Here is a 27,856-nt window from a genome sequence, read left to right on the forward strand (position 1 = left end):
CTTTATCTCTTCCCCAAGAATGTTGTGCTTTTGTTGTGTGCTTGTGTAAACAGGGGCTATGTGAGATCTATGCAAGCCGGAGCAGGTGGCCATGGAGGGTTTTCTGTCATGAGCATTAAAGAAAAACAGAACATGGGGAAAGGTCACGGCACAGCTGCGCAGGCCGACCCTACCTTGGATTGTTGACTGAATCGAGCTCTTGAATTCCAGGCTGCCATGGCGAGGGAAAGGCGTTTGAATTAGATTGAGGCTCGGCGTGGAGCAGTGAGTGGATACGATACGAGACTGACAGGCTTGATTAGCCCTTGGTGCTGTGCCATGCTCTGAACCTGTCTGTTCAGGTGGGCGTTGCATGTGACTGTGTTTTTAATGCACTCCCCATATTAGAGGAACAAAAGCAAAACACCAACAAACAGAAACTCTGACCTTTTTTGATGATCCACTGTTTGTTCCAAACACTTGTTGTGTTTTGCAACCAGACATTCCCCCACCACCCCCCTCCAGAAGAACAGACATCTGATGATCAACAGAGAAGCAAAGCGTCTGTTTTGTGGACCGCCGTTTGCCTCATTCTAATCTCCTGGAATATCAGTCATTTAGAGCTTTTTGTTTTTGTTGTTATATTTAGGGCTGACATGCCTCATAAACAAGCAGGTCTGTTTCTCATGAACTGCCCCCTCATTTCTGTGTCTGTGTGTCTGTGTGTGTGTGTGTGTGTGTGTGTGTGTGTTCCAGCCTTGCTAAGTACAGTACCCTTAGCGAGACACTTGACCCATAATTACCCCTGAATATGCATCATTGTATAAATGGATTAAGTAAAATAGCAAGCTATTTGAGTCGTCATCACAGATTGGACCATTCCCTGAGCAAACAAAAAATAAATAAACTAGGGCCCTGTCATGTGGTAGACTAGTTGCCTGTGTCTGCTAGTCTACATGAAGCTTCTGTGCATCTGCCTCAGTGCTGCACCGATTTAACATTGTTGTCACCAGACAACTCTCCAATAAGTCTCTTTCCTATCTGGTTGATATTTATGATGGATAATGCACATTTCCCATTTTCATTTTTCCCCCTTTTTTTTGCTTGCAATATTGTAGCTTTGAATTATTCTGTGGTAATATTAATGAGAAAGTAGATTTATGGGTTTCATTTGTTTGTCAATTCGAAAATTAATTGGGTGTTAATTTTAGCCGCCCCTCGTCAGTGCCGGTTCCAAGCATGCGCGCATTACTTTGCATTCATTGTAGCCTTCCCCTCCTTTATTGTGGGTCACTAGTTTTGCATACATTAAAATAGCCCCACGGCTCATTCTCTTGATTACTTTTGGAGATGCCATGCATTTGGAAATGTACGCCTTTCCGTTATAATTATGAAAATTTTGCATGGAATGACAGTGCGTGCATAATAGCCATTACTTTCCGCCTTTTATGTAGCTTTGGAGAGAGAGGAAAAAAACAGACTCAGTCAATTTTTTTCTATGTGTGGAAAAACATATTTTATTTGAAAAAGAAGTGGGGGTGAATAACGTCAGCATGTGGTTTATTTCAAATCACATTTCATTTGGCCTGAGAATGTGTGTTTCTAATTGGTGTTTCAGAAGGAAGGGGAGTTTGTATGAGCTGAGCTGAGCAGCCAGGCCCTGCAGATGTAGTTGTAGCCGGCTCCCTCCCATCCCACAGTATTCCTATTGCTCGCTCCTTGTTTAGAAAATCCCATTATGGAGTGAGGCTGTGCCAGACTGAAGGGGTGAGCCGGGTCAACATCTGTCTGGAGAGAGAGTGGGCCGAGCTGGAGGCTTGAGGACCCAGCCCAGAGCGTCCAATCCAGAGAACACAGCCCATAGCCTCGGCCCAAACTGCAGACAGAGGCAGGGGCTCAGAATGAGATGAGTGGGTGGTGTGACATGACAAATGAACCAATGCAGACCACAGTGTCTGATGAGTCACTGGGATGTTCTGCCTGCAAGAAAAGCAGAGACATCTAAAATTATAGTGCACTATGGTGTTGATTATTATAGTGGTAGCTACTGATTTTGCTACTTGATAATAGTACAGAAATTATTCTTTATTTCAACACAAAAAATAGTAGTGTCTGTAATATTATTTATTGTTGTTGTGATCTTGCTTATTTTCTTTACTCATAATAGATGTGGACATTTGATGTCTGTCAGACAGTGTCCCCAATGGTGGCCCCTCTGCCTTAGGTTTGCTGTGTCTCTTGTTTGGATGGGGATCTCAGGAGACTCAGCCCCTCTGTTGAGTACACATTAACACATACTGGCCTCCCTATTACACGCCTTAAACGCAACATTATAAATCTGCATTTATGCCCATTTTCAACTCCTTTCATGATTAGGCCCAGCGTTTTAAGGGCATTTATTCTGCTTCATATAAATAATTAATCAGCCAAGTTAATTTACTCCTGCCTGACTTGGTCAGCTTCATTAACTTCTCTGGAATTGGGCGACTAGACGTGTCGCCCGCCGCCGCACCAGTGAGGCTTGTGACCAACACAAAAGATGTAAATCTCACCACTGATTTCAGGAATACAGCCCCAGATAAGCATCGGTGTCGTTCGGTTCATACTCATCCCAGGAGAGAGGGGAGGGAGTGGGGGTATGAGCTTGGGGCTGAAGGGTGAGGGAATGTCTGTCTGGGTTTTGTATCACCAAAATCAGAAGCAGTACGGACTTGAAAAATAGAAAATGATGTGTCCATCATTTTCATGCAAAAGGTACGGCTGAGTAACTGTTTATTAATGGGACTTGCGGCAGCAAACGTCCCACTTTAAATCTTCGTCATGCTTCTTCTTATTATTTTGAACGCTACCCATGCTACACCGTTTAAGCTAGAAACGCAGTTGAAACTTTAAAACGTGTATACCGTTCTGGATTAAGTTGCTTGTGTACAACTTTTTGATATCTTTTATAGTTTTAAACTGTTATTAAGCTTGATGTCCTCCATCCACTTTCATGGGATTTCCTCAGCATTCTAAAGGTCGCATTGTGACATGACTCCCAACATTCTATTCTATTCACTGAAAACAATGTCACTTTTGACAGCTACTTTGACCACTCTCCGAATAAATTAGACATCTTAGAAATATTCCTCTACTTCTCTGCCAAATCTGAAATTGGAACAACAATCTATTGGAACAACAATATATTCTACCAATCTAATGATACAGTTGTGTTCACATGAACACTTCTTTTTTTTTTTTTACTGTTTACTAACAACTGACATTTTGACCACTTTCCTAGCACTTTACACAAAAACTTTAATGTTTTTTATTTATTTTTTATTTTTATATACTGTACCAGTCAAAAGTTTGGACACACCTTCTCATTCCAGGGTTTTTATTTATTTTTACTATTTTCTACATTGTAGAATAATAGTGAAGACATATTTTCGTATTTATTTTTTATTTAACCTTTCTTTAACTAGGCAAGTCAGTTACAATGATGGCCTATTGAATATGGAATCATGTAGTAACCAAAAAAACTGTTAAACTAATATGATGTAACTCTGGGTCTTCCTTTCCTGTGGTGGTCCTCATGAGAGCCAGTTTCATCATAGAGCTTGATGGTTTTTGCGACTGACCGACCTTCATGTCTTAAAGTAATGATGGACTGTCATTTTTCTTTGCTTATTTGAGCTGTTCTTGGCTCTAATGCATTAAGAAGGAAAGAACTTACACACATGAACTTTTAACAAGGCACACCAGTTAATTGAAATGCATTCCAGGTGGCTACCACATGAAGCTGGTTGAGAGAATGTCAAGAGTGTGCAAAGCTGTCATCAAGGCAAAAGGTCATCAAGGCAAAGGGTGGCTACTGTGAATAATCTATAATATAAAATATATTTTGATTTGTTTAACACTTTTTTTGGTTACTACATGATTCCATATGTGTTATTTCATAGTTTTAATGTCTTTGTATTATTATTCTACAATGTAGAAAATAGTACAAATAAAGAAAAACCCTTGAATGAGTAGGTGTGTCAACTTTTGACTGGTACTGTATAAACAAATAAAAAATGTGTTCAAATGCCTCTCCTGTGAAGTAGTGAAGTGTGACGTGCGACATACGCCTGGCTTCCTGAAATGGATCACGTTTGAGACGTGAATGGCCAACATTTCACTACAAAAGGGGAGTTGATTTTCTTTTGCTAACATGTTTCCCAAATTAATTTAGAACGGCATACTAATCACATGACCAATATCTGCACTCTGATTGGAGGATTCCTATAAATTGCCCACTAGGTTGCGCTGCTGATCAAATCTAAATTCCCCAGATTATATAAAGTTTATAATTTTCAATGGAAAAATGTTGCAGCAAACATTGCTGGCAACATTGCTCAGCAATACTGTCCCAGAAAATTGCCAATGCATCATGGCCTAGCCTGGAGCTAAGGATAGCCCGTGGCTAAGAACAATGCAGTGTGAAAAGGCCTATTGTGACTTTTGACACAAATCAGTTACTCTGACCACTTTCCCAAAAACTAAGACAAAAACATACGACTTCTATTCAAATCTGAAATATGGATACTTCGGGATTTTGGCAATGAAGCACTTTACCTGCTTCCCCTGAGTCAGATGAACTTGTGGATACCATTGTTATGTATCTGCAACCAGTATGAAGGACATTAGAGGAAGTTTCGCGAGCCAATGATAACTAGCATTAGCACAATGCCTGGTCTTCTATGGTAACAGCTAGCATGCTTTCTAGCTGTTACCATAGACATCCAGTTATTGTGCTAGCTATTGCGCTAACGCCAGTTAGCAACTTCCTTAAAACAGAAGTAGATAAAGGGCTTCATTGCCAAAATACCGAATTCCTTAAAAACAACTGACATTTTATCCACTTTCCCAACAACTTAGACCAAAATGTACTGTGTAGAAAATCTTTGACTTCTTCTGTGTTTTTCAAATCTAAAATCATAACACTTCTTCCATTACCACAAAAATTATTTTAAAGAGCTAAAGCAAGTCCCCAATTTTACTTTATGTTAAATTACCATCTAGTTTATTTAGAAAAATATTGAAATATATGCAATTATAGAGCATATACACTGAGTGTAAAAAACATTATGAACTTTCGACACCTTGTAGAGTCCATGCCCCGACAAACTGAGGCTTTTCTGAGGACAAAATGGGGGGACAATGAGGGCATGTTACTCAATATTAGGAAGCTGTTCTTAACATTTTGTACACTCAGTGTATAGCCCTTTGTAATACAGCATATTCTTCTTTGAAATGAAGTAATAACAGAACATGTTTTGGTAGACTCATGTTGGTGTTAATTGAGCACCCCTGTAGGTTTTCTGTGTTTTCACTCGGTTTTAAAATTGATGTTTCTCGCAGAGATCCTTTGGCAGGTAGGCCCACCCGTTGGCCCTGTTTCCCATTAAAAAGCCATTCTGCAGTGGTTCTTCTGGGACCATACAAGTAAATATACCCATTTCCATAGAAAGTGTTTTGTTTGTGAGGGTGAGTGTTTTCTTGGGCTCCTCTGCTTTGCCTTACTGAGGTTGGGTTCTTCCAAGATGTGTGTTTTTCGATCCCCTGCCTTCTACACAGCCGCGAAGGAGAACACTAACAGAACCTGAGCCATGCTCCTCCCTCCAACCCAGTATGGGCTTGTCATTTGTAAAGTAACTGGTCCGGAAAGACACAACAACACACTAGTTCGTCACCCAGTGGAAAGAGAGTCTATGAGAGTGTGTGCGTGTGTTTTCTTCGCTGAATACAGTGCAAGCAAACAAACAAGAAACAGACATGCATGAACCAGTAGGAAAACTGGTAATAAAAGTGGACGAAAAGTTTGGCCCGGGTTGAAACGTACTGTGTCCCCTGTACTGTGCCTTGTTTTAGAAGCTTTTTCTCCTACTCTCTGCTCCTTCAGGTTTTGAAGTCATGATGCAAGAATCTGGGACGGAGGCGACAAGCAACGGTCCGGCCAATCAGAACGGAGCAGCGAGCGTGGAGGGCGGAGCCAGGGACGCGAGGCCCGGGAGCGTGACGACCCCGTCGGCAGCTGACCTGATCCATCTCCAGCAGCACCAGGTCAACTAGGTTCCTCTCTTCACACCTGTCGTTATGAACCCATGTGAACAGCAGTCCCTAGCCCACCTCTAAAGTGCCTGTTAATATTTAATCCTGTCCCAAAGTGCATAAACACATTATTATAATCATTTATGTATATTCGAGGGCGTTTTAGATTTTTTTTTAAGAGTTGGGGGGGGGGGGGGGTGAGTCCTCGCTCAGTGATTGTGTTGTTTGGGTGCGGACATGTTTATTGTAGCATGCAGCATCTGCATTTTGGTGAAATATTTATCAAGGTAGGTCAGCATATTTTAAGTGTGTGGGTGCCACACGATTCTCTGACAGTTTGAGTGCTGTGCTGTCCAATGGGCTGACTGGGTTTTCCCTTGGCTCATTGTAAACACGCCTCACACTCACAACTAATGCCACACTCCTCTGTGTCCGACCAATGAGGCCCGAAGAATGGCGGTAGCTTTATTATTAGTAAAGCCCAAAACATTTTCACCATCTGAGACTTGAGGCAAACAGACAAGCTCTTTCTGTTGGTGTCAGCGTTATGTGTGCCACGCGACAGTGTGTTTAAGGAAACAGCATTGAAAAGATCACTGTGTCTCATGCTATTGTGCCATCACAGAATGACTGGGGTTGTTGTCAGGAGCAGTTTAGTCATGATGTACAGCCTCTTTTGTTGCTGTCTGTTGTCACAGCATATCTATCAACATCGGTATACTGTAAGGTCCCATGCTAAATCATGCATTTTGTCTCAAAGAAAATAATACAATCTTATTCATTTGAAGCACTTATCATGAAAATTAGCCTCTGAACATGTACAGCACATTTGAAGTAATATGCCCAAAATTACATATTTGTTGCAAGCCAGTAACATTAACACCCGCAAAGTTGCAAATGCATGCTTTCCAGCAACTCCAGCAACAATAATAGAAAAACCCAAGTAGACGTAAAAGGATGTACTCTACTTGTGTCTCAGTGTTAGACCTGTAGGCCCACTACTCCACGTAGCTGTCTGTCCCTCCTATCTCCCCTCCATCACTGCTGCTCTAGCTGTCTCCCTCTCTTTTTCCAGCTCAAAACGAATATGTCGTCAGTGAGAAAATCACAGCCATACTGAATTCATTACTGCAGTAGTCACACAAAACCGTGGATAAAATTTCAATAACTGCAAGCCACAGTTGAGTAAACAGTTGCACTGAAACTTAATTCCTGTTGACTTTTCCTTCATTCTTTGCCAGGGGCGCATTCTGATTCGCTCTGCAAAGACAACAGGGGTTACAACTTTGATGAATGTGAGGCAGATGAGAGGGAGAGCAGGGAAGTGTCATGGATGCGCACTTGACACCAAGGAGAGAGAGAAAAAAAATCCTTCTCCCGAGAATAGAGCCAACCATCCAGCAATGGTCTCTATTTTAGTCATATGGAGTGAATAATGATTCTCTCAGATCAGTCATTTATGAAAACAATTTAGAATCAACAACTTTACTCGTGAATTTAATCCTGTATAATTGTTTTCCTGTGCATTTGAATAGCACATGTTTTCTTTCTGTTTGTCCTTTTGAACCAAGCCCATGGTTAATTTCTGTGGCGCACCATGCGGTTGATGATGGGGACGGAGAGAGGAAGGCGGATAGATTCATTGTTCTGTGTGATAAATGGTGCATGGTTTGGGATGAAGGACGAGATGTCTCATTCTCCGCTCCTGACGCTCTCCTTTGATAGGGTACTTACCAGTAGAGGATTCTGGGGGAATGCGCCTGTCTTTTTATTCTCCCATTAGGCTAACCCAGGATTTTCACTCATGCATCATGAACCATGTTAATTGTCGCATGGGCATTAAGATCTTCGCTCAATTACTTGATAACTTTTACTTTTGTGGCATTTTGCAGTCTGTCGTTTCCGTTTTCTTTGCTGGTTGCACTAATATAACCTGACAGACATGTGGGCTTCTGTGTCTTTGTTCTCTGGGAATCATCCAAGACACCATTTCCCTTTTGGTGATGCAGAAATCAATCTAGAATTTTCTCTGACTCGAAGTGCGAATATATCCCCTGAGTCAGGGTGAACAACAAACCTGGGGGTGGCATATCATTTATTCTTATTAGGGAACATAACTATGAAAGACAGTGCTCATTAATAAAGATAGGGGATAAAATAATTGTAATCTGTTTGATCATCTTGATTCTGACAGGGGAATTCATCTTGTCGACCAGTCAGATTTGGGGGAAGTGGACCATAAGCTTGGTTTAAACATCTTTATTAGTAAGTCAAATATTGGGCTGGAATACCTCAACAGCAAGGTGCTCGCATGGCTTATCTAAATCTAAAATTGAAGTAGTTCCCCCTTATTGGCATTTTTTTGGAGAACAAAATCTTTATTCTCTTTTTTCTTTTATGAGAAATAGCTTGAGTATTTATTTGCTCATATTTTAGCAATTTCATCTAGGCTTTTGCCATGTGCAACTTTTATTTGTTGCTTTTGTGTTAGAAAGTCTGGGGATCATTCAGATGTTTCTGCTTGTGCTTTGTTGATGTCGGTTCAGAGATTTTAAATCAGCCCAAACATCTAAAGCCATTCACTGTATGGACATTTTCTGTTTGAACCAAAATGTACCCATTTGGTAGATAAATGTCGGGTAATGTTGTGTCAACCAAACAAAAGGTTTACACCCTATACTTTTTGAATATGACTCCTTTTTTTTATGTTGTCGCTAAACTTTCTTGCTGCTTGTGCAGAAGTTGTGGTTTTCACCAAGTCCCTTTCATGAGGAAATGAATGATGATAGAAATTATGAAGACAAATATGTAAAAAGGGCTGTGTTTATGCAATAGCTAGAAATGTGTGGCTTTTCGGTTTGTTTTGCTGTTATTGATTTTGCAAGAGGAAGTTCTGATGGCCAAAGGAGAAGTCACATAATAGAACAGACCAGATGCAGCCAGCCACATCAACAGGCAGGCAGTCACAGCGATGACGCGATTGAACATTCAGATACTGCAGTATTTTGTGCTGCTGTTGACTCCATCCAGCACATTCAAGGTCCTACATATACTGCTGTTGGTAGTGATTTATGGTTCATTTAGGCAGTAATCTCTTGCATGTTTGAGCAAAACAATTGATTATTCTGCTAGGAATTGGGTTCAGCTGATATGACTGTGGACTATTAAATATTAATATCCTGTCTCTTAGAAGTGTCCTTTTAATCAAGTTGGAGAGATTCCTTAAATATCATCGTTCCTCAGTGATACAAAATACATTCCAACAATATTCTCAGAAAAAGAACAACAGCCGGATGAATCGTTGCTTTTCCTCTATTGCAGAAACATCCATCCAGGCTTTTTTGTCAGACAAATGCTCTAAAGCTTTTTTTGCAAGTCACAAGATAAACCATGATGGGAGTTTGTTCTCCCTCTCTGACGGAGAAGGGCCATCCGTACTGTAGCGTTGCGTGTGCAAAAGGGAGAGACGACACTGGCTCTTCACACGTAACAGCGGAAAGGGCTGAGCAGGCACAGGTTAGCTGTTTGCATAATGCAAACCTTACACGGTCCCTTATGGACATGGTGGAAGACAGAGAGAGAGAGCGAGCGAGCGAGATGTGCGCGCACGCACACGCATTCAGCTCAGCCTGTCTGTCCGTCGCGTCGCTGAACTCTGCATTGAGGCGCACACACCAGAGGAGGAAGTGCTGAGCGATAAGCAGACTCACATGACTTTCTCCCGTTTCCAGACTACTGTAGGACAGACAGGTACAGTACGGCAGGGCCAGGGCTGCTGAGGCCTCTGTTCTGGTCAGTAGGAGACTACTTAGATGAGAGAGGTTAACAGCATCAGGTCAAAGGAGAGCGCAAAGCAGCCCTCACGCTGCTGGGATGGTTGGCTGCTGATTGTGTGCACTCGACTGTGGAGTTCAGTGGAAGAGAACCACAAGCAGCTTCCTCAGTTGAAATACATTACAAGAAAGGAGAAAACGCTCCTTATCACCACACATTTGAATTGAATTGAGCATCTTTGCGTTTTCTCATGGCTGTATATCTGCTCAGTGCTGCATAGCTAATGCGTATGATAAAGGGCAGGTTTCTCTGTGTGGTTGGTGTCCAAGAGCTATGGCGCATTATTCTCTCAATGTGTTTCCTTGCTGAGGGTTGCTGCACACACACACACACACACACACTCCCCATCTTAGAGAGGATCATGTTGAAAGGATACACACTGCTTTATGTCTGTCAGATCGGGCTAGGGACGGTAGGGGCTGCAACTTATTGTAAATCTGGGGGAACGGATAACATCAGTGTTATGACACTACATATTGCCCTAAATTGCTTTATTGGTAAAATTATAGTGCTCTTCCAATTTGAATAATTTTATGGAATCCCTCACAGAACAGTTTAATTATGTTATCACACAACTCACAACATCTGTCTTTATAGTGGAGCGGATGACAGTTTTATTACAGGCTGAATTTCTTTGGTGGGTTTGGCAATTGACGTGTGATCTGATTAATAATCATACTGATGGAGGTGGAAATTGAACAGTACTGTGCTTGTATGTACAGGTAACTGCCAAAATGATGGAAACACTTGAGTAAATGAGCGATTCAAAGTATACCCAATTGAACACTTAGAGGAGATTCTGGAGCGGCGCCTGAGACGGCGTTCTCCACCTCCATCAGCAAAACGTATCGTGGAATAATGGTGTCGCATCCCTACAATAGAGTTCCAGACACTTGTTGAATCTATGCCAAGGTGCATTGAAGCTGTTCTGGCTCGTGGTGACCCAACATACTATTAAAACACTTTGTGTTGGGGTTTCCTTTATTTTGTCAGTTACCTGTAGAAAATAAAACTTCATCACTGTTTTTGTCGAGGCCTAAGCCTTCCGCAATTGAACCATATTGCTTTTTGAGTCAAGTTAATTGTTACATGCAATATATTTCTCTCCCAGGGAAAGAGAGATCTGTTTAGTCTAGCATGGTATGACTTCTGAAGCCTTTTGTCATGTCTTGTTTAGTTTTGTTCTTCATGTGTTTTGAAGGTAACCTCAATAGCAGAACCTCTCCCTATGGCTACATTCCAAAATGGCCAGCTCATGAACTCATCTTTTTTGTTGAGTCTACCTCCAGCATGTCCTTTCAGCCCGCCGGGCAAGCAGCAGCAGAAAGAGATGAAGTACACGTTGCATGTGTGCATACCATGCCATACCCCCGAGTTTAAAATAGTTGACTGTTCCATGGGTTGACATCCTGTTTACACCCCCTCCCCGACCTGTTTCATGTGGGCAGGCGGGGGAGGGGGGGTCTGAGGAGTTGTTTCACAATGAGGTAATCAGAGAGCCTCTTCACTTCCCCCATGCCCCAACAAGACAGCGGCGCTGCAAGGTAAGTCATTCACTACTGTACTGCAGCTCACCCCGGCCACATGAAAAGAAACATGGGGGATAATGGATTTCAGGTCAAACAGTCAGCGCCTGGAAAAAGACATTAAAGGAGGAGTTAGCGGTGTGTGCGTGCGTGTGTGTGTAGGGGAGGGGGTGTAGTAGAGGGGAAGGTGTATTGTTGTGCATCCCGTATTTATCAGGATGATGTAACGGTGCTCCCCTCCCCCTTCACCCCTCCACGCCCCTCTTTAAAGAAAGCCCTCAGAAGTGTGTTATGTTGGGTCAGTGTGGCCACTGCTTCCTATGTAAATGATGCGCCTGTATGCTGGTATCATTAGGAAGCGTGAAGTGGCTCTCATTGTGTGGCGCCCGGATGGTCTTTGATGGCGTGTCTGTGTGTTAGTGCTGAAGAGGGGAACTCTAAACTTCTGAGCAGGTGTCTGGAGCAGCTGGTGTGGAGAGGCAGACAGGGAAACACGTCTGTATTGGTTCAGTGTTCAATGGCTTATTGGAAGGGCTGAACCGTTGCGAGGGTTTTTGACTAAATGCATAATACCCGCATACCCACAAACCTACCCCTCAAACCCCACATGTTCACAGTCAAGACACGCATATGCACACACACACACACACACACACACACACACACACACGTGCTCAGGCACACACACACACAAACACACACACACTGGTATTGGTCTGTTTTTGTTGAGCAGATTGTGTGTTTAGCGGTGTAAACAAGTAACCGCTTTAACAGGGACTCAGGAGGCTTGGGTTGGGAAAGTACAGGCCTTAACATGAAAGGTTTTAATAGCCATAGTCAAAACACTGTTTAAACAAAACCCGTTATTCAGTGGAATGGAATGTTTACATCGAGTTGAATAATAATGCCTTTTTCGGAGAAACTAGTCTTTTAGGATGGCCAATTTGGCCCAATTTATTAGGGATCAAGTTAAAGATACACAAGTCGTCTTGGGAAAACATTTAAGCACAGGGCTTATACATTTTTAATGAGAGCTCTACTTTAAAAACTTCATAGAATTAATATGTATCAGGAAAGTATTTTCTCCACAGAAAACTTCTGGGTAATTAATATTCATAGGCTGTGCATGTTAACACCCCCAATGCAAGTGCAATGTAGATCCAATTAACATAGAATGGGCCCTAAGGATTTGGCAGATAAGGTTTAAACGAGGTATTGAAATTGAAACTGGGGCTTTCTCCCAATAAAACACTTATTTGTTTCAATAAAACCCTAATCCTTGTAGCTTCATTCGTCTCAGATTAAGGCATTTATTGGGGCTCCAGAGGCCACAATAGTACACAGATAGAGAGGGTGTATATGTGTGTATTGGGGGTGGGGGTGGGGGAGGGCATTACCAATCGAGAGAGTAGCCTGCTAATGCAAAAGCGGTGTAGTGAAACTGTCTTTTTTATGTCTTATTCATAATCTACACGCATCACTGTAGATAACAGACGTCAATGTTCATTCACGCCGTCAGACCTCAGTGCTGAGACTGGGCAGGCTGGGCCCAGGTGACAGAGAGGGAAGAGCTGGAGACTGGAGGGGAGCAAAGTGATGGCAGCAAAACGCCTGTTTACTCCTGCCAGGCGTCTGTTAGCACGCAGGCCTGTGATATTGCTCCCCAGAGCACCTTGTGAGGAATGTGCCTGCCGCGTGTTTCTTAAAGGCCCAGTGCAGTCAAAATTATTTTCTTTTTTTCGTGTGTTTTGTATCATATTGTACGGCAGCTGATGAAACTAACACTTTAAAAGTGTGAAACAATGTAATCAGTGTTATTTCCTGATAGCATTTTCAGGAAATTGCCACTATCTACACAGGACCTTCTAATCAGCAGATTTGCATGGGCAGGAGGTTCAGCTTTCCATGGTGACATCACCATGTGTTAAATTGGATAATATACCAATAACAAAGAGAGTTCCAAACCTCTCTGCCAATAACAGCTAGTTTTCAGTTTTCCCTTCCCAACTCGGATCACTCCTAAACAGTCCTAGCAAAATTATTGCTTGAGAAGCAGTTTTTTAATGGACATCTATTACAGTAAGGTGCTTAATTGTTACCCAGAAATTATTTGATATTGAAATGAAAACGGCTGCATCGGGCCATTAACCCTGTCAGTCCAGAGACCCCAGCAAAACTAATATTTTCATTTACAGTTGAAGTCGGAAGTTTTCATACATCTTAGCCAAATACATTTAAAAATTAGTTAAAACTCCCTGTTTTAGGTCAGTTAGGATCACCACTTTATTTTAAGAATGGGAAATGGCAGAATAACAGTAGAGAGATTGATTTATTTCAGCTTTTATTTCTTTCATCACATTCCCAGTAAGTCAGAAGTTTACATACTCTCAATTAGTATTTGGTAGCATTGCCTTTAAATTGTTTAACTTGGGTCAAACGTTTCAGGTAGCCTTCCACAAGCTTCCCACAATAAGTTGGGTGAATTTTGGCCCATTCCTCCTAACTGAGTCAGGTTTGTAGGCCTCCTTGCTCGCACACGCTTTTTCAGTTCTGCCCACAAATGTTCTATAGGATTGAGGTCAGGGCTTTGTGATGGCCACTACAATACCTTGACTTTGTTGTCCTTAAGCCATTTTACCACAACTTTGGAAGTATGCTTGGGGTCATTGTCCATTTGGAAGACCCATTTGCGACCAAGCTTTAACTTCCTGACTGATGTCTTGAGATGTTGCTTCAATATATCCACATAATTTTCCTGCCTCATGATGCCATCTATTTTGTGAAGTGCACCAGTCCCTCTTGCAGCAAAGCACCCCCACAACATAATGTTGCCTCCCCTTTTTCCTCCAAACATAACGATGGTCATTATAGCCAAACAATTCTATTTTTGTTTCATCAGACCAGAGGACATTTCTACAAAAAGTATGATCTTAATCCCCATGTGCAGTTGCAAACCGTAGTCTGACTTTTTTTTAATGGCGGTTTTGAAGCAGTGGTTTGTTCCTTTCAGGTTATGTCGATATAGGACACATTTTACTGTGGATATAGATACTTTTGTACCTGTTTTCTCCAGCATCTTCACAAGGTCCTTTGCTGTTGTTCTGGGATTGATTTGCACTTTTCGCACCAAAGTGCGTTCATCTCTAGGAGACAGAACGCGTCTTCTTCCTGAGCGGAATGACGGCTGTGTGGTCTTATTGTGTTTACACTTGCGTACTATTGTTTGTACAGATGAACGTGGTACCTTCAGGCGTTTGGAAATTGCTCCCAAGGATGAACCAGACTTATGGAGGTGTACAATGTTTTTTCTGATGTCTTGGCTGATTTATTTTGATTTTCCCATGATGTCAAGCAAAGAGGCACCAAGGTAGGCCTTGAAATATATCCACAGGTACACCTCCAATTGACTCAAATTATGTCAGTTAGCCTATCCGAAGCTTCTAAAGCCATGACATTATTTTCTGGAATTTTCCAAGCTGTTTAAAGGGCTAGGCACCTCGTCAGCGGGACACCTGTCTGCAACTATGTGAGCTTATTACAGTATTATAGACACTATGTCCTGGGATTACCTATGATCTTCTATGTAGAAGAACCGCTTACCTTCTAATGGCTGTTGTGTAGCTCGTGAGCGTCATAAACATGTTACATGTGCGTGTTCATGAGCGTCTCAGCTTTTCATAGATAGCTTTTAGTAGTTTGTAGATCAAACCATTCGGACTCTTCAGACGTTTTTGTAAAAAACATTTTTAAAAAACGGCCCCGGACCCCTTCAGGATCCGCCCTTGTTTCACAAACATCGCTCTAGCTCAGCTCCCGTTAATCACACAGACTAATGGTTGGTATGCAGAAGAAATAGAAAAAACACCATGTTTAAAAGGGGTTAGAAGTCCAAATCACACTGGCGTTATGGTGGGACTCATTGGGTTAAAGGGCTCAGAATGCCTCTAAATGGTTTAGCTGCCAAATGGTGATGAAGGTGCTTGAGAAAGAACCAGAGAGATTTTTCTATTATCTCCCCCACCTTCTTGTTTCCCTGCTCTACACATCAATTCTCTCTGTCGAAGAATAGAGCAGTGAGCTTTTTTTGTGTGACTTTTGAACCTCCTTGGTTAGTAACATTGGGAGTGCAGAGGCTTTGGGAAATCCTTTTTTAAAATGTTTAACCCGTTACACCACTGACAGTCTCCCCAGCATCGCTAGCTATGATCCTAATGCATATGCTGCACTCACTAGCTGGGAAATGGCCTCCGTAGGATGGGCCATAAAAATGAGCAGCACAGACGTGTGTCGGCTTCATTCAGCACAGTCACTATGCTGTGCTGTAAAGGAGATACATGGCGAACTGACCTTGGTCTCTACACGCGTGACGTTAGGATCTCAATAAACGTAGAGGCTGTTAGTGGTGGTAAGGAGACCACCGTTCTCAGGGTTTGTATGGTGGCAGGTTATGAGTAGTGGAATGGACAATGAGACATTATTAAGTCTGTATTCAACATGATTTTCCCTTGCTATCATGAAAAGACAATATGACAAATAACTGACTCCTAAAATCAATTGATTACCTATAGAGGTAAATATATGTCTGTGTGAACCCTCACTCTGCCTCCTTTCAGAGCACATTGGATGATTTGACTTGTCTCGTCTCCCATCGATGTATGTATCAGTGATTTAATAATGACCTCCGATGCGTTCGGGAGTGACGTGGCCTCTATTTGAGAGAAAAATGGCGAGGGGCCTGCGTGTGCAGCTGAATGGTTGTATACCATTTAGAGAATGATATGTTGCGTCTACGATGTGACGTCTCATCATAAAGAAAAGTGATGGCACCCCAGCATCCTGTGAATGACGGCTGCCATAAATAGTCACCCACAGCACCACCAGTATAAATCCTCATTCGCTCTTTCTCTCTCTCTTAAAAAAAGATATATATTATTTAAATGGACAAATAAAAACAAATGTTTTCTCCACTGTGAGGATGCCGGGCGGGAGCCCCTCTGGAACACAGGGATGCATGTTGTGTTGTGTTGCTTTCTAGCTGTGGGCTCCACTGCGCTGTTGTTATTTAGTTGTTTACAATCTCTGACATGATGTAATGAGATGGCTGTGAAAGTACTAGCCAGTAAATGGCACAGAAAATAAGACAGGGCTTTATGCTTGTTTCTCCTCTTTTTTCTTCCCGTTTTCTCCCTCACTGGGAATATGTTCTGCATTATACTAAAGGAACATGAGCCTTGAATATAGGAAACTCGTTTTTGCGTTAGGTGCTCCCCGGAGGTAGGGGGAAAATATCATGTCCCTGTGTGAAATGCGAATGTGAAATCTAGCAGAAAGAAATATTTATGACCATTTTCTGCTTGATTAGAGCTGGCTGACATGCATTAGGATACAGGGGCTGGACAAAAAGGAGCGCTTCTTCTGGGAAAATGTTTAAAAGAGTTGTTTAGAGCCCTACCTGTCTGTCCGTCTGTCTGTCTGCTCGGGTGAAGGGAGAGCATGGGAACGGCAGTGGGGTATGTCCATGTCCAACAAGAGTCATCTGGGAGGGATTCATACGGTAGGGAAGTGACAGGCTCCATCAGTACCATGCTCCAGAGAGATAGGATGCTGTCAGCTGCCATCCAGCTACAGGTAAACTAACTGTCACCCACTAGTCACACAACACGTACAGTGCCAGTCAAAAGTTAAAATAAATACACACATATACACACACACACACACATACACACATACACACATACACACATACACACATACATACATACATACATACATACATACATACATACATACATACATACATACATACATCCAGTACCAGTAAAAAGTTTGGACACACCTAGTCATTCCAGGGTTTTTCTTTATTTTTACTTTTTTCTACATTGTAGAATAATAGTGAAGACGTCAAAACTATGAAATAACACATAGACACACACACACGTAGTAACCAAAACAATTGTTAAACAAATTATATTCTTCACTATTATTCCACAATGTAGAAATTAGTAAAAATAAAGAAAAATCATTGAATGAGTAGGTGTGTCCAAACTTTTGACTGGTGCTGTACATATACATATATATTTATTAGACTTTTGACTGGTACTGTGTATTTACATAACTATTTATTAGACTTTTGACTGGTACTGTATATTTACATAACTATTTATTAGACTTTTGACTGGTACTGTATATTTACATAACTATTTATTAGACTTTTGACTGGTACTGTATATTTACATAACTATTTATTAGACTTTTGACTGGTACTGTACATATACATAACTATTTATTAGACTTTTGACTGGTACTGTGTATTTACATAACTATTTATTAGACTTTTGACTGGTACTGTACATATACATATATATTTATTAGACTTTTGACTGGTGCTGTATATTTATATATATATTTATTAGACTTTTGACTGGTACTGTATATTTACATAACTATTTATTAGACTTTTGACTGGTACTGTATATTTATATATATATTTATTAGACTTTTGACTGGTACTGTATATTTACATAACTATTTATTAGACTTTTGACTGGTACTGTATATTTACATAACTATTTATTAGACTTTTGACTGGTACTGTATATTTACATAACTATTTATTAGACTTTTGACTGGTGCAGTACATATACATAAATATTTATTAGACTTTTGACTGGTACTGTATCTTCTCAACATCTACATTTGTCACACTAGAACATTAATAGAACGTGGAATAGATTGCTCTGTCAATATTCACGACACAAAGCAATTTTATGCTGTTATTTTTTTGTTAAATTTTTTTTAAATCATGATTTGTATTTCACATAAACGTTAAACTGGCATATAAAACCTAAAGGGCCTTTGTCTGTCTGTATAATGTAGTTGTGTGGACATTTACAATGCACAAGCTATCTTGTTTTATGCAATTGTGTGTGTGTGTGTGCAGGTGTTGCCAGTGTTCATATGCAAACACATTGCTGTGGCTGATACTTCTGGAAGTGTGTTAATGCGTGTGTGTGTGTGAGAGAGAGGCAGTCATTTCCCTAATGTCTGCACTTATCGACACAACTTCCTCCCATATAACAATCCCCACTACTCCACTTGTGTAATATTCTTCATAATTATGCAAGCAGTCAATTTTCTTTTTGTCATGCCTCAGATAAACATTTGTGTAATCATTGCCGCTTGTAACAGGCTAATCCGTGTTGTGACATTATGGCATATACATGCCAATGTTATAAACAATCTGTTAATTACTATATTGATGCAATTGTTGTTTTCCATAAGCAACATTCCCTGGCAACCATTGGATTATGTCTGTTATTGAGGATATGACTGGCTAAAAGGCACAGGTCTTAAAGCCATTTCCTATAGACGGGTTAGCCGACAACTTGACAAAAACTTTGCGCACGCTTCAATGGGGCAGAAGTCCATGTGTTTTTGTGATTCTGATGGCGAGATGGCTGGCAACAATAACAAGAAGCTGCCATTTGGGGAATCGTACGTGGCTTGTTTCAGCTAGTTTTATTTCGTTCTTGATACCATGTCTTGTTTAGATTTTTACGTCTATACTGAAATATAGACGTCTATACTGAAATGGCAAAAATCCGCTAGCTAGCTAGCTAACTAATAACTGTAATGATGTATTTGAGAGATAACAAGTGCTCATTGTGGAAACGCATTCATGTTTTCAATGAACATTGGAGACAAAGTAAAGTTTACATGTTTCAACAATCTAAGCCAACCCCATATGTTTTGCCCCATGGTTGCGCACACAACAGTTTGGTTGTTAAACGACCAACACATGTATATATCAGATAAGTAAAAAATCGAGAGTATGATTTATAAAAAAACAAATATCTCTGCGGATATTTAATAATTGTGCCCATGGATAGCCAAGGTCCCTTATTAAACATTAACACGCAAAAGAAAGTTAGAATCAGAAAGATGGTATTTTGAATTGGATAAATATGAAGCATAAATATAGAGCTCTGAATTACCAGCCCTTATCTGCAGTCTAAACACTATACTCATTTTTCCTCATTGCTAAATGCAAACGTAGTAACCTCCATGAAAACGTTCATGCATGTCATTAAATCTGTTTAAGGAATTACATCTACATCTGCATTGCTTGCTCTTTGGGGTTTTAGGCTGGGTTTCTGTATAAGCGCTTTGTGACAACCGCAGATGTAAAAAGGGCTTTATAAAATACATTTGATTGATTGATGTGAAATGTCAGTTTGAGGAGTACCTACCAGGATTGTGTCTTTAATTGGTATGTAATTGTGGTAGACGGACAAGTTAGATTTTTTTAATACACGCTCTGATAATTAATTTAAAACTTGTCTTCAGCATAGAAATGCTTGGCGCCTTGATCTGTACAAGAGAGGCAACAGCGGTGTCACACAGTGTCATGTATTACCCTTGCTCCCAGAACAAGAGGCGCTGTGCCTTTAAGAGGAAGCTAAGATCCACCTGGACTTCTCTCTCTCTCTCTGCTGTCTTCATCACTTTGCTCACGTCCAGATAATATCATCTTCATCCCAGATAGCTGTGGCACAGGGGAACTGCATTGGTTGATCAAATTTGGCTTGGCTAACACTGCCATCTCCTCCCCCAGAAGCGAGGGGCTGTGCCTGGAATGCGCGGCAGAGCCGAGCCACGGTGTGGTGATTGATTGATTCTGCCTGTCACAGGACAAGATAACCGCATCAGTAAATACTCTGTACTCCTCAGCCTCCCCCTGCACAATCACAACCGAGGGCATCACCGGGGCTACAGCACACTGATGCATGTTGGGAATTCATTGCGGTGTTCTATTGCGTCAGGGGAGGGTCTATGTGAGCTCCACCAGCTATGTTTGTTTAGTCCATTTCCTGCTTTACCCTTTCAAACCAGGGTTATGGTATACATAGGAACTTCAACACATATTTAACATGCACACATACTGAACCAGTATGAGGGGATTTTGAATAAAGTTACAACATTTGTTTTTTTCCCTCCATTTGATGAGAGGTCCCGAGCCGGTGCTTCAGTATCACCATATTTGCTAATCTCCATGAGTTCACTTGAAATTGTCCTTTGAGTTCAGGCAGTTGAACCTGTCTATTTTGTGCTGTATTTGTCTATATCTTGGAGTGACTTTGTACTCCCCGCCGTCGCTCTCAAGTGCAATGAACACAATAAGTATTGTCCTTATCTAAAGAGCAAAATCAAGATGGGGTTCAACGGCCTGTGGGTTATTTGCGGTTGATTTGGTGAGGAAAGAAAAGAGACTGGGAAATGGACACCCATCTCTCATTACCTCCCTCGCCATAGAGTGAGAGAGAGAGAGAGAGCGAGAGAATGGAGAAAAATATTTTAATCACGAGAGGGCTGTGTTTCTAATGTAAAAGTGTCAAAGAGTGATGTGTGAAATTGAGAAACGGCCAGTTGGATTAGGGGGTGAGGAGTGTTCCCTTCCCTCTGCTCTCTCCCACAGCCTGGGTCACTGCTACAGAGCCAACACTACCTGTAGTGGAATAACCTACAGTGCTTGCATATTAGCTAGCTTATTCCACCAAATGTCTCATTTGTTTGTTACTTTCATCTACAGTATTTGTTACGTAGATCCATCCATGAAGCACTGGTGCAGTATAACATGAGACAGCATCTCGTGATTCTATATAATGTCTTTCCTAGCTCTACGTTGGTATATCCCATAGATAAAGGGCCTGCTGTCCCTTGCCCTCTGCTCTGTGCAGTACATGATAGAGAATCCAACAACAGCATGTCTTTGCTTCTCTCCCAGTCTTCCAGCATCTCTCTGGGCCAGGTCTGGCTGGAGGAGAGAACAGAAAAGGATCTCTTCCTGGCAGGTGGACTGTACTGTGGGGAGCTGCAGCTTCTGCCTTTTCGCTGACTCGCCACCGAGCTAGAGGGGAAAAATTGATGTTTATACACAGAAGTGTGTGTGTTCTATTTAAACCACCTGAGCTCTAGCCAGAATGCCGGTTTTGCCCCATATTTCAAACAGATGTTGAGGAGGTGAAGAAAGCCTTGAGAGTCCCGCAATCAAAATAATTATCTTAACAGCTGCATGTTTACAAAGTGTTTATGCAATATTCTGCAGTGTGTCTCACTGGGGTGGAACTCGTGTGTTAAAACACAATACATAACCCCACCTATTCATATTTAAACACCTTTTGAGGGTGCCAATTTGACAATATTTATGTGTAAAGCAGTATCATTTATATAACGAACACCCTTGCAGAATAGCTAATTTATTTTGCTATGATGCATAGTCACAGATCACAAGTTTGTGTGCCACTCCTCACTGTCTCACCACATCCCCTCCAGTCCTGCTACTGTAAATACCTAAGTCCCCCCCCTGCTGTCTGTCTCACCTGCACAGCATGAATCACAGGAGACGCCATGCACAGGCAGGCGGGCGGGGGGTGGGTCCTCTTTGATGGGCAGGTTGAGAAGTTATAGGAGAGCTGTAGCCATGGGGCAGCTTTGCCTTACTTTGTCCTGCTGCCAAACCCCAGTCACTGCTAGCTGCACTGGGATACTGATGCACTAGCTCAACTAAATTATTGACATACAGTTTTTATACAGAATTAAATCTTGGCTTTTGGAGAGCATGTGTGCTGTATAGATACTCTAGTATCTGGAGGAATAGTTTGATATTACATTGCGTTCTAGTGATAGGTGCTAACATGGCTTCATCAATAAGTGCATCGATGACGTCGTCCCCACAGTGACCGTACGTACATGGATTACAGGCAGCACTGAGCTAAAGGCTAGAGCTGCCGCTTTCAAGGAACGGGACTCTAACCCGGAAGCTTATAAGAAATCCCGCTATGCCCTCAGACGAACCATCAAACAGGCAAAGCGGAAATACAGAACTTAGATTGAGTCGTACTACAACAGCTCTGACGCTCGTCGGATGATGTGGCAGGGCTAGCCAACCATTACAGACTACAAAGGGAAGCACAGCCGAGAGCTGCCCAGTGACACGAGCCTATCAGATGAATTAATCTCTAGCGACGAGCAATCCCGTATCCGGGATCTTAAGTATAGCCTCAAGCTCATTAGCATAATGCAACGTTAACTATTCATGAAAATCGCAAATGAAATGAAATAAATATACTGGCTCTCAAGCTTAGCCTTTTGTTAACAACACTGTCATCTCAGATTTTCAAAATATGCTTTTCAACCATAGCAAAACAAGCATTTGTGTAAGAGTATTGATAGCTAGCATAGCATTAAGCCTAGCATTCAGCAGGCAACATTTTCACAAAAACAAGAAAAGCATTCAAATAAAATCATTTACCTTTGAAGAACTTCGGATGTTTTCAATGAGGAGACTCTCACTTAGATAGCAAATGTTCAGTTTTTCCAAAAAGATTATTTGTGTAGGAGAAATCGCTCCGTTTTGTTCATCACGTTTGGCTGAGGAAAAAACCCGAAAATTCAGTCATTAAAACGCGAACTTTTTTCCAAATTAACTTCATAATATCGACAGAAACATGGCAAACTTTGTTTAGAATCAATCCTCAAGGTGTTTTTCACATATCTATTCGATGATAAGTCACTCGTGGCAGTTTAGTTTCTCCTCTCTTCAAAATGGAAACATGCACGCACCTGGAGATTACGCATAGTTTCGACGGAGGACACCAGGCGGGACACCTGGTAAATGTAGTCTCTTATGGTCAATTTTCCAATGATATGCCTACAAATACGTCACAATGCTGCAAACACCTTGGGGAAACGACAGAAAGTGTAGGCTCATTCCTTGCGCATTCACAGCCATATAAGGAGACATTGGAACACAGCGCCTCCAAAATCTGGGGTACTTCCTGTTTGAAATGTCATCTTGGTTTCGCCTGTAACATCAGTTCTGTGGCACTCACAGATAATATCTTTGCAGATTTGGAAACGTCAGAGTGTTTTCTTTCCAAAGCTGTCAATTATATGCATAGTAGAGCATCTTTTCGTGACAAAATATCTTGTTTAAAACGGGAACGTTTTCCATCCAAAAAATGAAATACTGCCCCTAGAGTTTCAAGAGGTTAAACTACTTCCACGCTCGCTTCGAGGAAGATAAATAACACTGAAACGTGCATGAGAGCACCAGCTGTACCGGAAGACGGTGTGATCACGCTCTCCGTAGCCGATCTTTAGACAGGTCAACATTCACAAGGCCACAGGGCCAGACGGATTACCAGGACGTGTACTGCGAGCATGTGTTTGACCAACTAGCAAGTGTCTTCACTGACATTTTCAACCTCTCCCTGTCCGAGTCTGTAATACCAACATGTTTTAAGCAGACCACCATAGTGCCTGTGCCCACGAACACTAAGGTGACCTGCCATTCACGTCTGTAGCCATAAAGTGCTTTAAAAGGCTGGTCATGGCTCACATCAACACCATCATCCCAGAAACACTAGACCCACTCCAATTTGCATACCGCCCCAACAGATCCACAGATGATGCAATCTCTATTGCACTCCACACTGCGCTTTCCCAGCTGGACAGAAGGAACACCTATGTGAGAATGCTATTCATTGACTACAGCTCAGTGTTCAACACCATAGTGCCCTCAAAGCTCACCAATAAGCTAAGGACTAAACACCTCCCTCTGCAACTTGAATCCTGGACTTCCTGACGGGCCCCCCCCAGGTGGTGAGGGTAGGTAACAACACATCCGCCACGCTGATCCTCAACACAGGGCCTCAGGGGTGTGTGCTCAGCCCCCTCCTGTACTCCCTGTTCACTCATGACTGCACAGCCAGGCACGACTCCAACACCATCATTAAATTTGCAGATGACACATCAGTGGTAGGCCTGATCACCGACAACAATGAGACAGCCTATAGGGAGGAGGTCAGAGACCTGGCCGTGTGGTGCCAGGACAACAACCTCTCCCTCAACGTGATCAAGACAAAGGAGATGATTGTGGACTACATGAAAAGGAGGACCAAGCACGCCCCCATTCTCATCAACGGGGCTGCAGTGGAGCAGGTTGAGAGTTTCAAGTTCCTGGGTGTCCACATCATCAACAAACTAACATGGTCCAAGCACACCAAGACCGTCGTGAAGCGGGCACGACAAAACCTATTCCGCCTCAGGAGACTGAAAAGATTTGGCATGGGTCCTCAGATCCTCAAAAGGTTCTACAGCTGCACCATCGAGAGCATCCTGACTGGTTGCATCACTGCCTGGTATGGCAACTGCTCGACCTCTGACCGCAAGGCGCTACAGAGGGTAGTGCGAACGGCCCAGTACATCACTGGGGCCAAGCTTCCTGCCGTCCAGGACCTCTATACCAGGCAGTGTCAGAGAAAGGCCCTAAAAATTGTCAAAGACTCCAGCCACCCCAGTCATTTACTGGTCTCTCTGCTACCGCATGGCAACCAGTACCGGAGCACCAAGTCTAGGTCCAAGAGGCTTCTAAGCAGCTTCTACCCCCAAGCCATAAGTCTCTTGAACATCTAGTCAAATGGCTACCCAGACTATTTGCATTGCCCCCGCACATTGACTCTGTACCTGCACCCCCTGTATATATTGTTAGTTTTTTACTGCTGCTCTTTAATTACTTGTTACTTTTATCTCTTATCCGTATTTTTTTTTAACTGCACTGTTGGTTAGAGGCTCGTAAGAAAGCATTCCACTGTAAGGTGTTGTATTTGGAGCATGTGACTAATAAGAATTTGATTTGATAATTCTTCATGGCATACTACAGGGTTTTGCTTTGGTGTATCCATATTTCTGCATTGTATTTTGAAAGACACGATCCCCCTGGAATAGATGGTGAATTTGAATAATCACTGGAGTGTGTTACTTGAATAGCAGGGATAGCAGTGTCCCAGGGCAGCAGGTAGCCTAGCGGTTAAGACCGTTGAGCCAGTAACCAAAAGGTCGCTGGTTCGAATCGCCGAGCAGAGTAGGTGAGAAATCTGTCGATGTACCCTTAAGCAAGGCACTTAATCCTAATTGCTCCTGTAAGTCACTCTGGATAAGAGCGTCTGCTAAATGACTCAAATGTAAATGAGGGAAAAACAGGTAATTATGCTAAGCCTGTAAATGAATTAACCGCTGACCTCAAATTATAATTGATTTCATGGAAGAAATTCATATTTATCATATTTTTTTAATGTATTTTCTTACTTTTTCTTACCTTTTTTTCATGTAATTAATTGACAATTTTCTGGGGGAAAAACTTCAGATCTTCAAATAGAGAAGATATCTGTGTCTGCTATGTTTACGAGCAGAGCAATTATACTTGGCAACATTTACTTGAAGTAATGATGTCGTATCCTGGAATGAGAGCAAAGAGTTCACTCCCTGCGTAGTGATAAAGTATACAAGTATCAGTTTGTTTTTCTCTATTTGCAGAAATGCATAATGCAAATGTATTTTTTGACTCTGTTTTTCGCACTGGGCTTTCAGACGACCAAAATTATGTAAATGAGTTGAGCTGAAACAATGTCAGCAGCTGTCTATGATTCAGAAATAGCATTGTTATGCTAGTGTCTGCACTGAGTCTGGCAATGATCCGCACAAACATTCTCAAATATGTAGCGGTCAGTGACTGTGTACTGAGTTGCCATGGACAGCTTTGTGTGCAGGCACTGCTTGGCTGATGACACGGGCTGCTTTACATGTAAATTCTCTAGTGATTCACCTCCAAGCGAACCCATTGAGAGGGATTCTGCCACTGGCCTAAAGACCGAGGTGTGCTTTTATGACTAGGTAAGGCATGTCCTCTCAAAGGCCCCTAAAGCGCACTGTATCTCTATACCCTCCCCTTTAATCACTGTATCACAGACACTCGTGTGTGTGTGTGTGTGTGTGTGTGTGTGTGTGTGTGTGTGTGTGTGTGTGTGTGTGTGTGTGTGTGTGTGTGTGTGTGTGTGTGTGTGTGTGTGTGTGTTCCCCAAACGGCCTTCCTGTTTCTCATGTTTAAACGTAATCAGCAAAAATAAAAGCCGTTGTAAGCTGGCTCATGTTAAAGAGGTGATTATTGGTAATAAATACTTTTTCATACATACTTATTACAGAGGCAGTTTTCTTCTGCGGTTAATGAGAGTAATTTGATTTGCTTGAGAGATTACAGTTCCCAAGAATTAATGTGGCAATCCCATTCCAAGATAAAGCGAGATCTAAGATTCTTCACAGGTCGTGTGCTGCTAGATGCACCACTCTCACATAGCAGCTAATGGAGTTGAACAGCAGTCTGTCATTTCCCTCCTGGCCCCCCGCTCTATAGCCCACATGCCCTTGGTTCCTGCAGTGCTTGTTGTTTGGGCTACTTACTGTATGCCAGCTTTTCACTTTGGGTTTGTTTCATTCTCACTGCACCATGTGTTTCTCACAGGACTGGGCGATATGGCCTTAAAATCATATATCGAGTTTTTACAAACTTATGGGCGATTCACAATATATATCCAAGAAGGTTGTTCGCACAATTAAAGGTCAAATACACTGCATTTCAAACAGTCAACAATGATCTAATGAATTCAGGGCTTGTGAAATTCTACCTAGGCTAAATATGACTTCCTCAACCATAAGACCCACTAATAATGTCATTATTTTATCAAAATAGTTTAACCTGCTTTTTTTTCAATAATCACTGATCGGTCTTTCAAGTCTGTCTTTGAAAATACCTTTTTGTTACAAGTTTAACCAGAACCATGCATAATGCACAGTCACTAATAATGACTAACTTCTTGTAGTGGCATTAAATTAAAAAAATTACGGGGTTGTTCGAGCCATGAATGCTGATTGGCTGAAAGCCATGGTATATCAGACCGTATACCACGGGTATGACCCAAAATTACTTTTTACTGTTCTAATTACGTTGGTAACCAGTTTATAATAGCAATAAGACACCTCGGGGGTTCGTGTTATATGGCCAATATACCACACCCCCTCGTGCCGTATTGCTTAATTAACACAGGTCTCATAAACAATCTCTCAAGCATAAGCCCACATGCTAGCGAGGAGCCAGCTAATCTTTATATTTCAAGTTTAGCCAACTTGTATTTATTTGCTAGCTAACAAGGTAGAACAGCTTAATTGTTTTTGAACACACCCTTCTGTCTGAGCATTAACTTACCAGAATCAATGTTCATTGATGCTCCCATTTTAGTAGTGTCTGCTCTGCGCAATTTGAGGAGTTGAGATATAAAAAGAGTATTGATAGAAAGGTTTCCTTCTCCACACAATGGGTTTCGGTGTCCATATGACCAATTCTGTTGGACCAGACCTCAAATACCAATATCGAGTTGAAACCGCTTGTCAGAGAGGAAGACATGATCTCTCGTGAGTGGCAGGGGGAAGTGGCTTTGTGTGTGGTGTGTGTGTGTGTGTGTGTGTGTGTACATGGGAAGGTGCACACACGGAGCGAAGGAGATGAGACCAAAATGACAACATGAGAACAAGCGGACATAAACGCTGATAAA

General features: G+C 41.9%; 1 protein-coding gene and 1 long non-coding RNA gene across 18 annotated transcripts in view; one reads left to right on the forward strand and one right to left on the reverse strand.

Annotated features, from left to right (window-relative positions):
* LOC110527876 (forkhead box protein P1-B) overlaps positions 1-27,856 on the forward strand; it is a 205,459-nt gene that overhangs the window by 108,136 nt on the left and 69,467 nt on the right. For all 17 annotated transcript variants that reach the window (XM_036983357.2, XM_090240940.1, XM_036983359.2 and 14 more), the window contains one exon: positions 5,903-6,063. In XM_036983357.2, coding sequence (XP_036839252.1) covers positions 5,914-6,063 — 150 coding nt within the window. In that variant the 5' untranslated portion in view covers positions 5,903-5,913. The remainder of the gene's footprint in view (positions 1-5,902; positions 6,064-27,856) is intronic.
* Positions 1,469-27,750, reverse strand: LOC149982541 (uncharacterized). The gene is made up of 3 exons (XR_016497251.1): positions 27,511-27,750; positions 22,723-22,841; positions 1,469-1,959 (listed from the first exon to the last, which is right to left on the reverse strand). It is a non-coding gene; the product is annotated as an uncharacterized LOC149982541 (long non-coding RNA).

The sequence above is a fragment of the Oncorhynchus mykiss genome, chromosome 7, assembly GCF_057628025.1.
Source record: "Oncorhynchus mykiss isolate SJ-2025 chromosome 7, ASM5762802v1, whole genome shotgun sequence".
Taxonomy (NCBI): domain Eukaryota; kingdom Metazoa; phylum Chordata; class Actinopteri; order Salmoniformes; family Salmonidae; genus Oncorhynchus; species Oncorhynchus mykiss.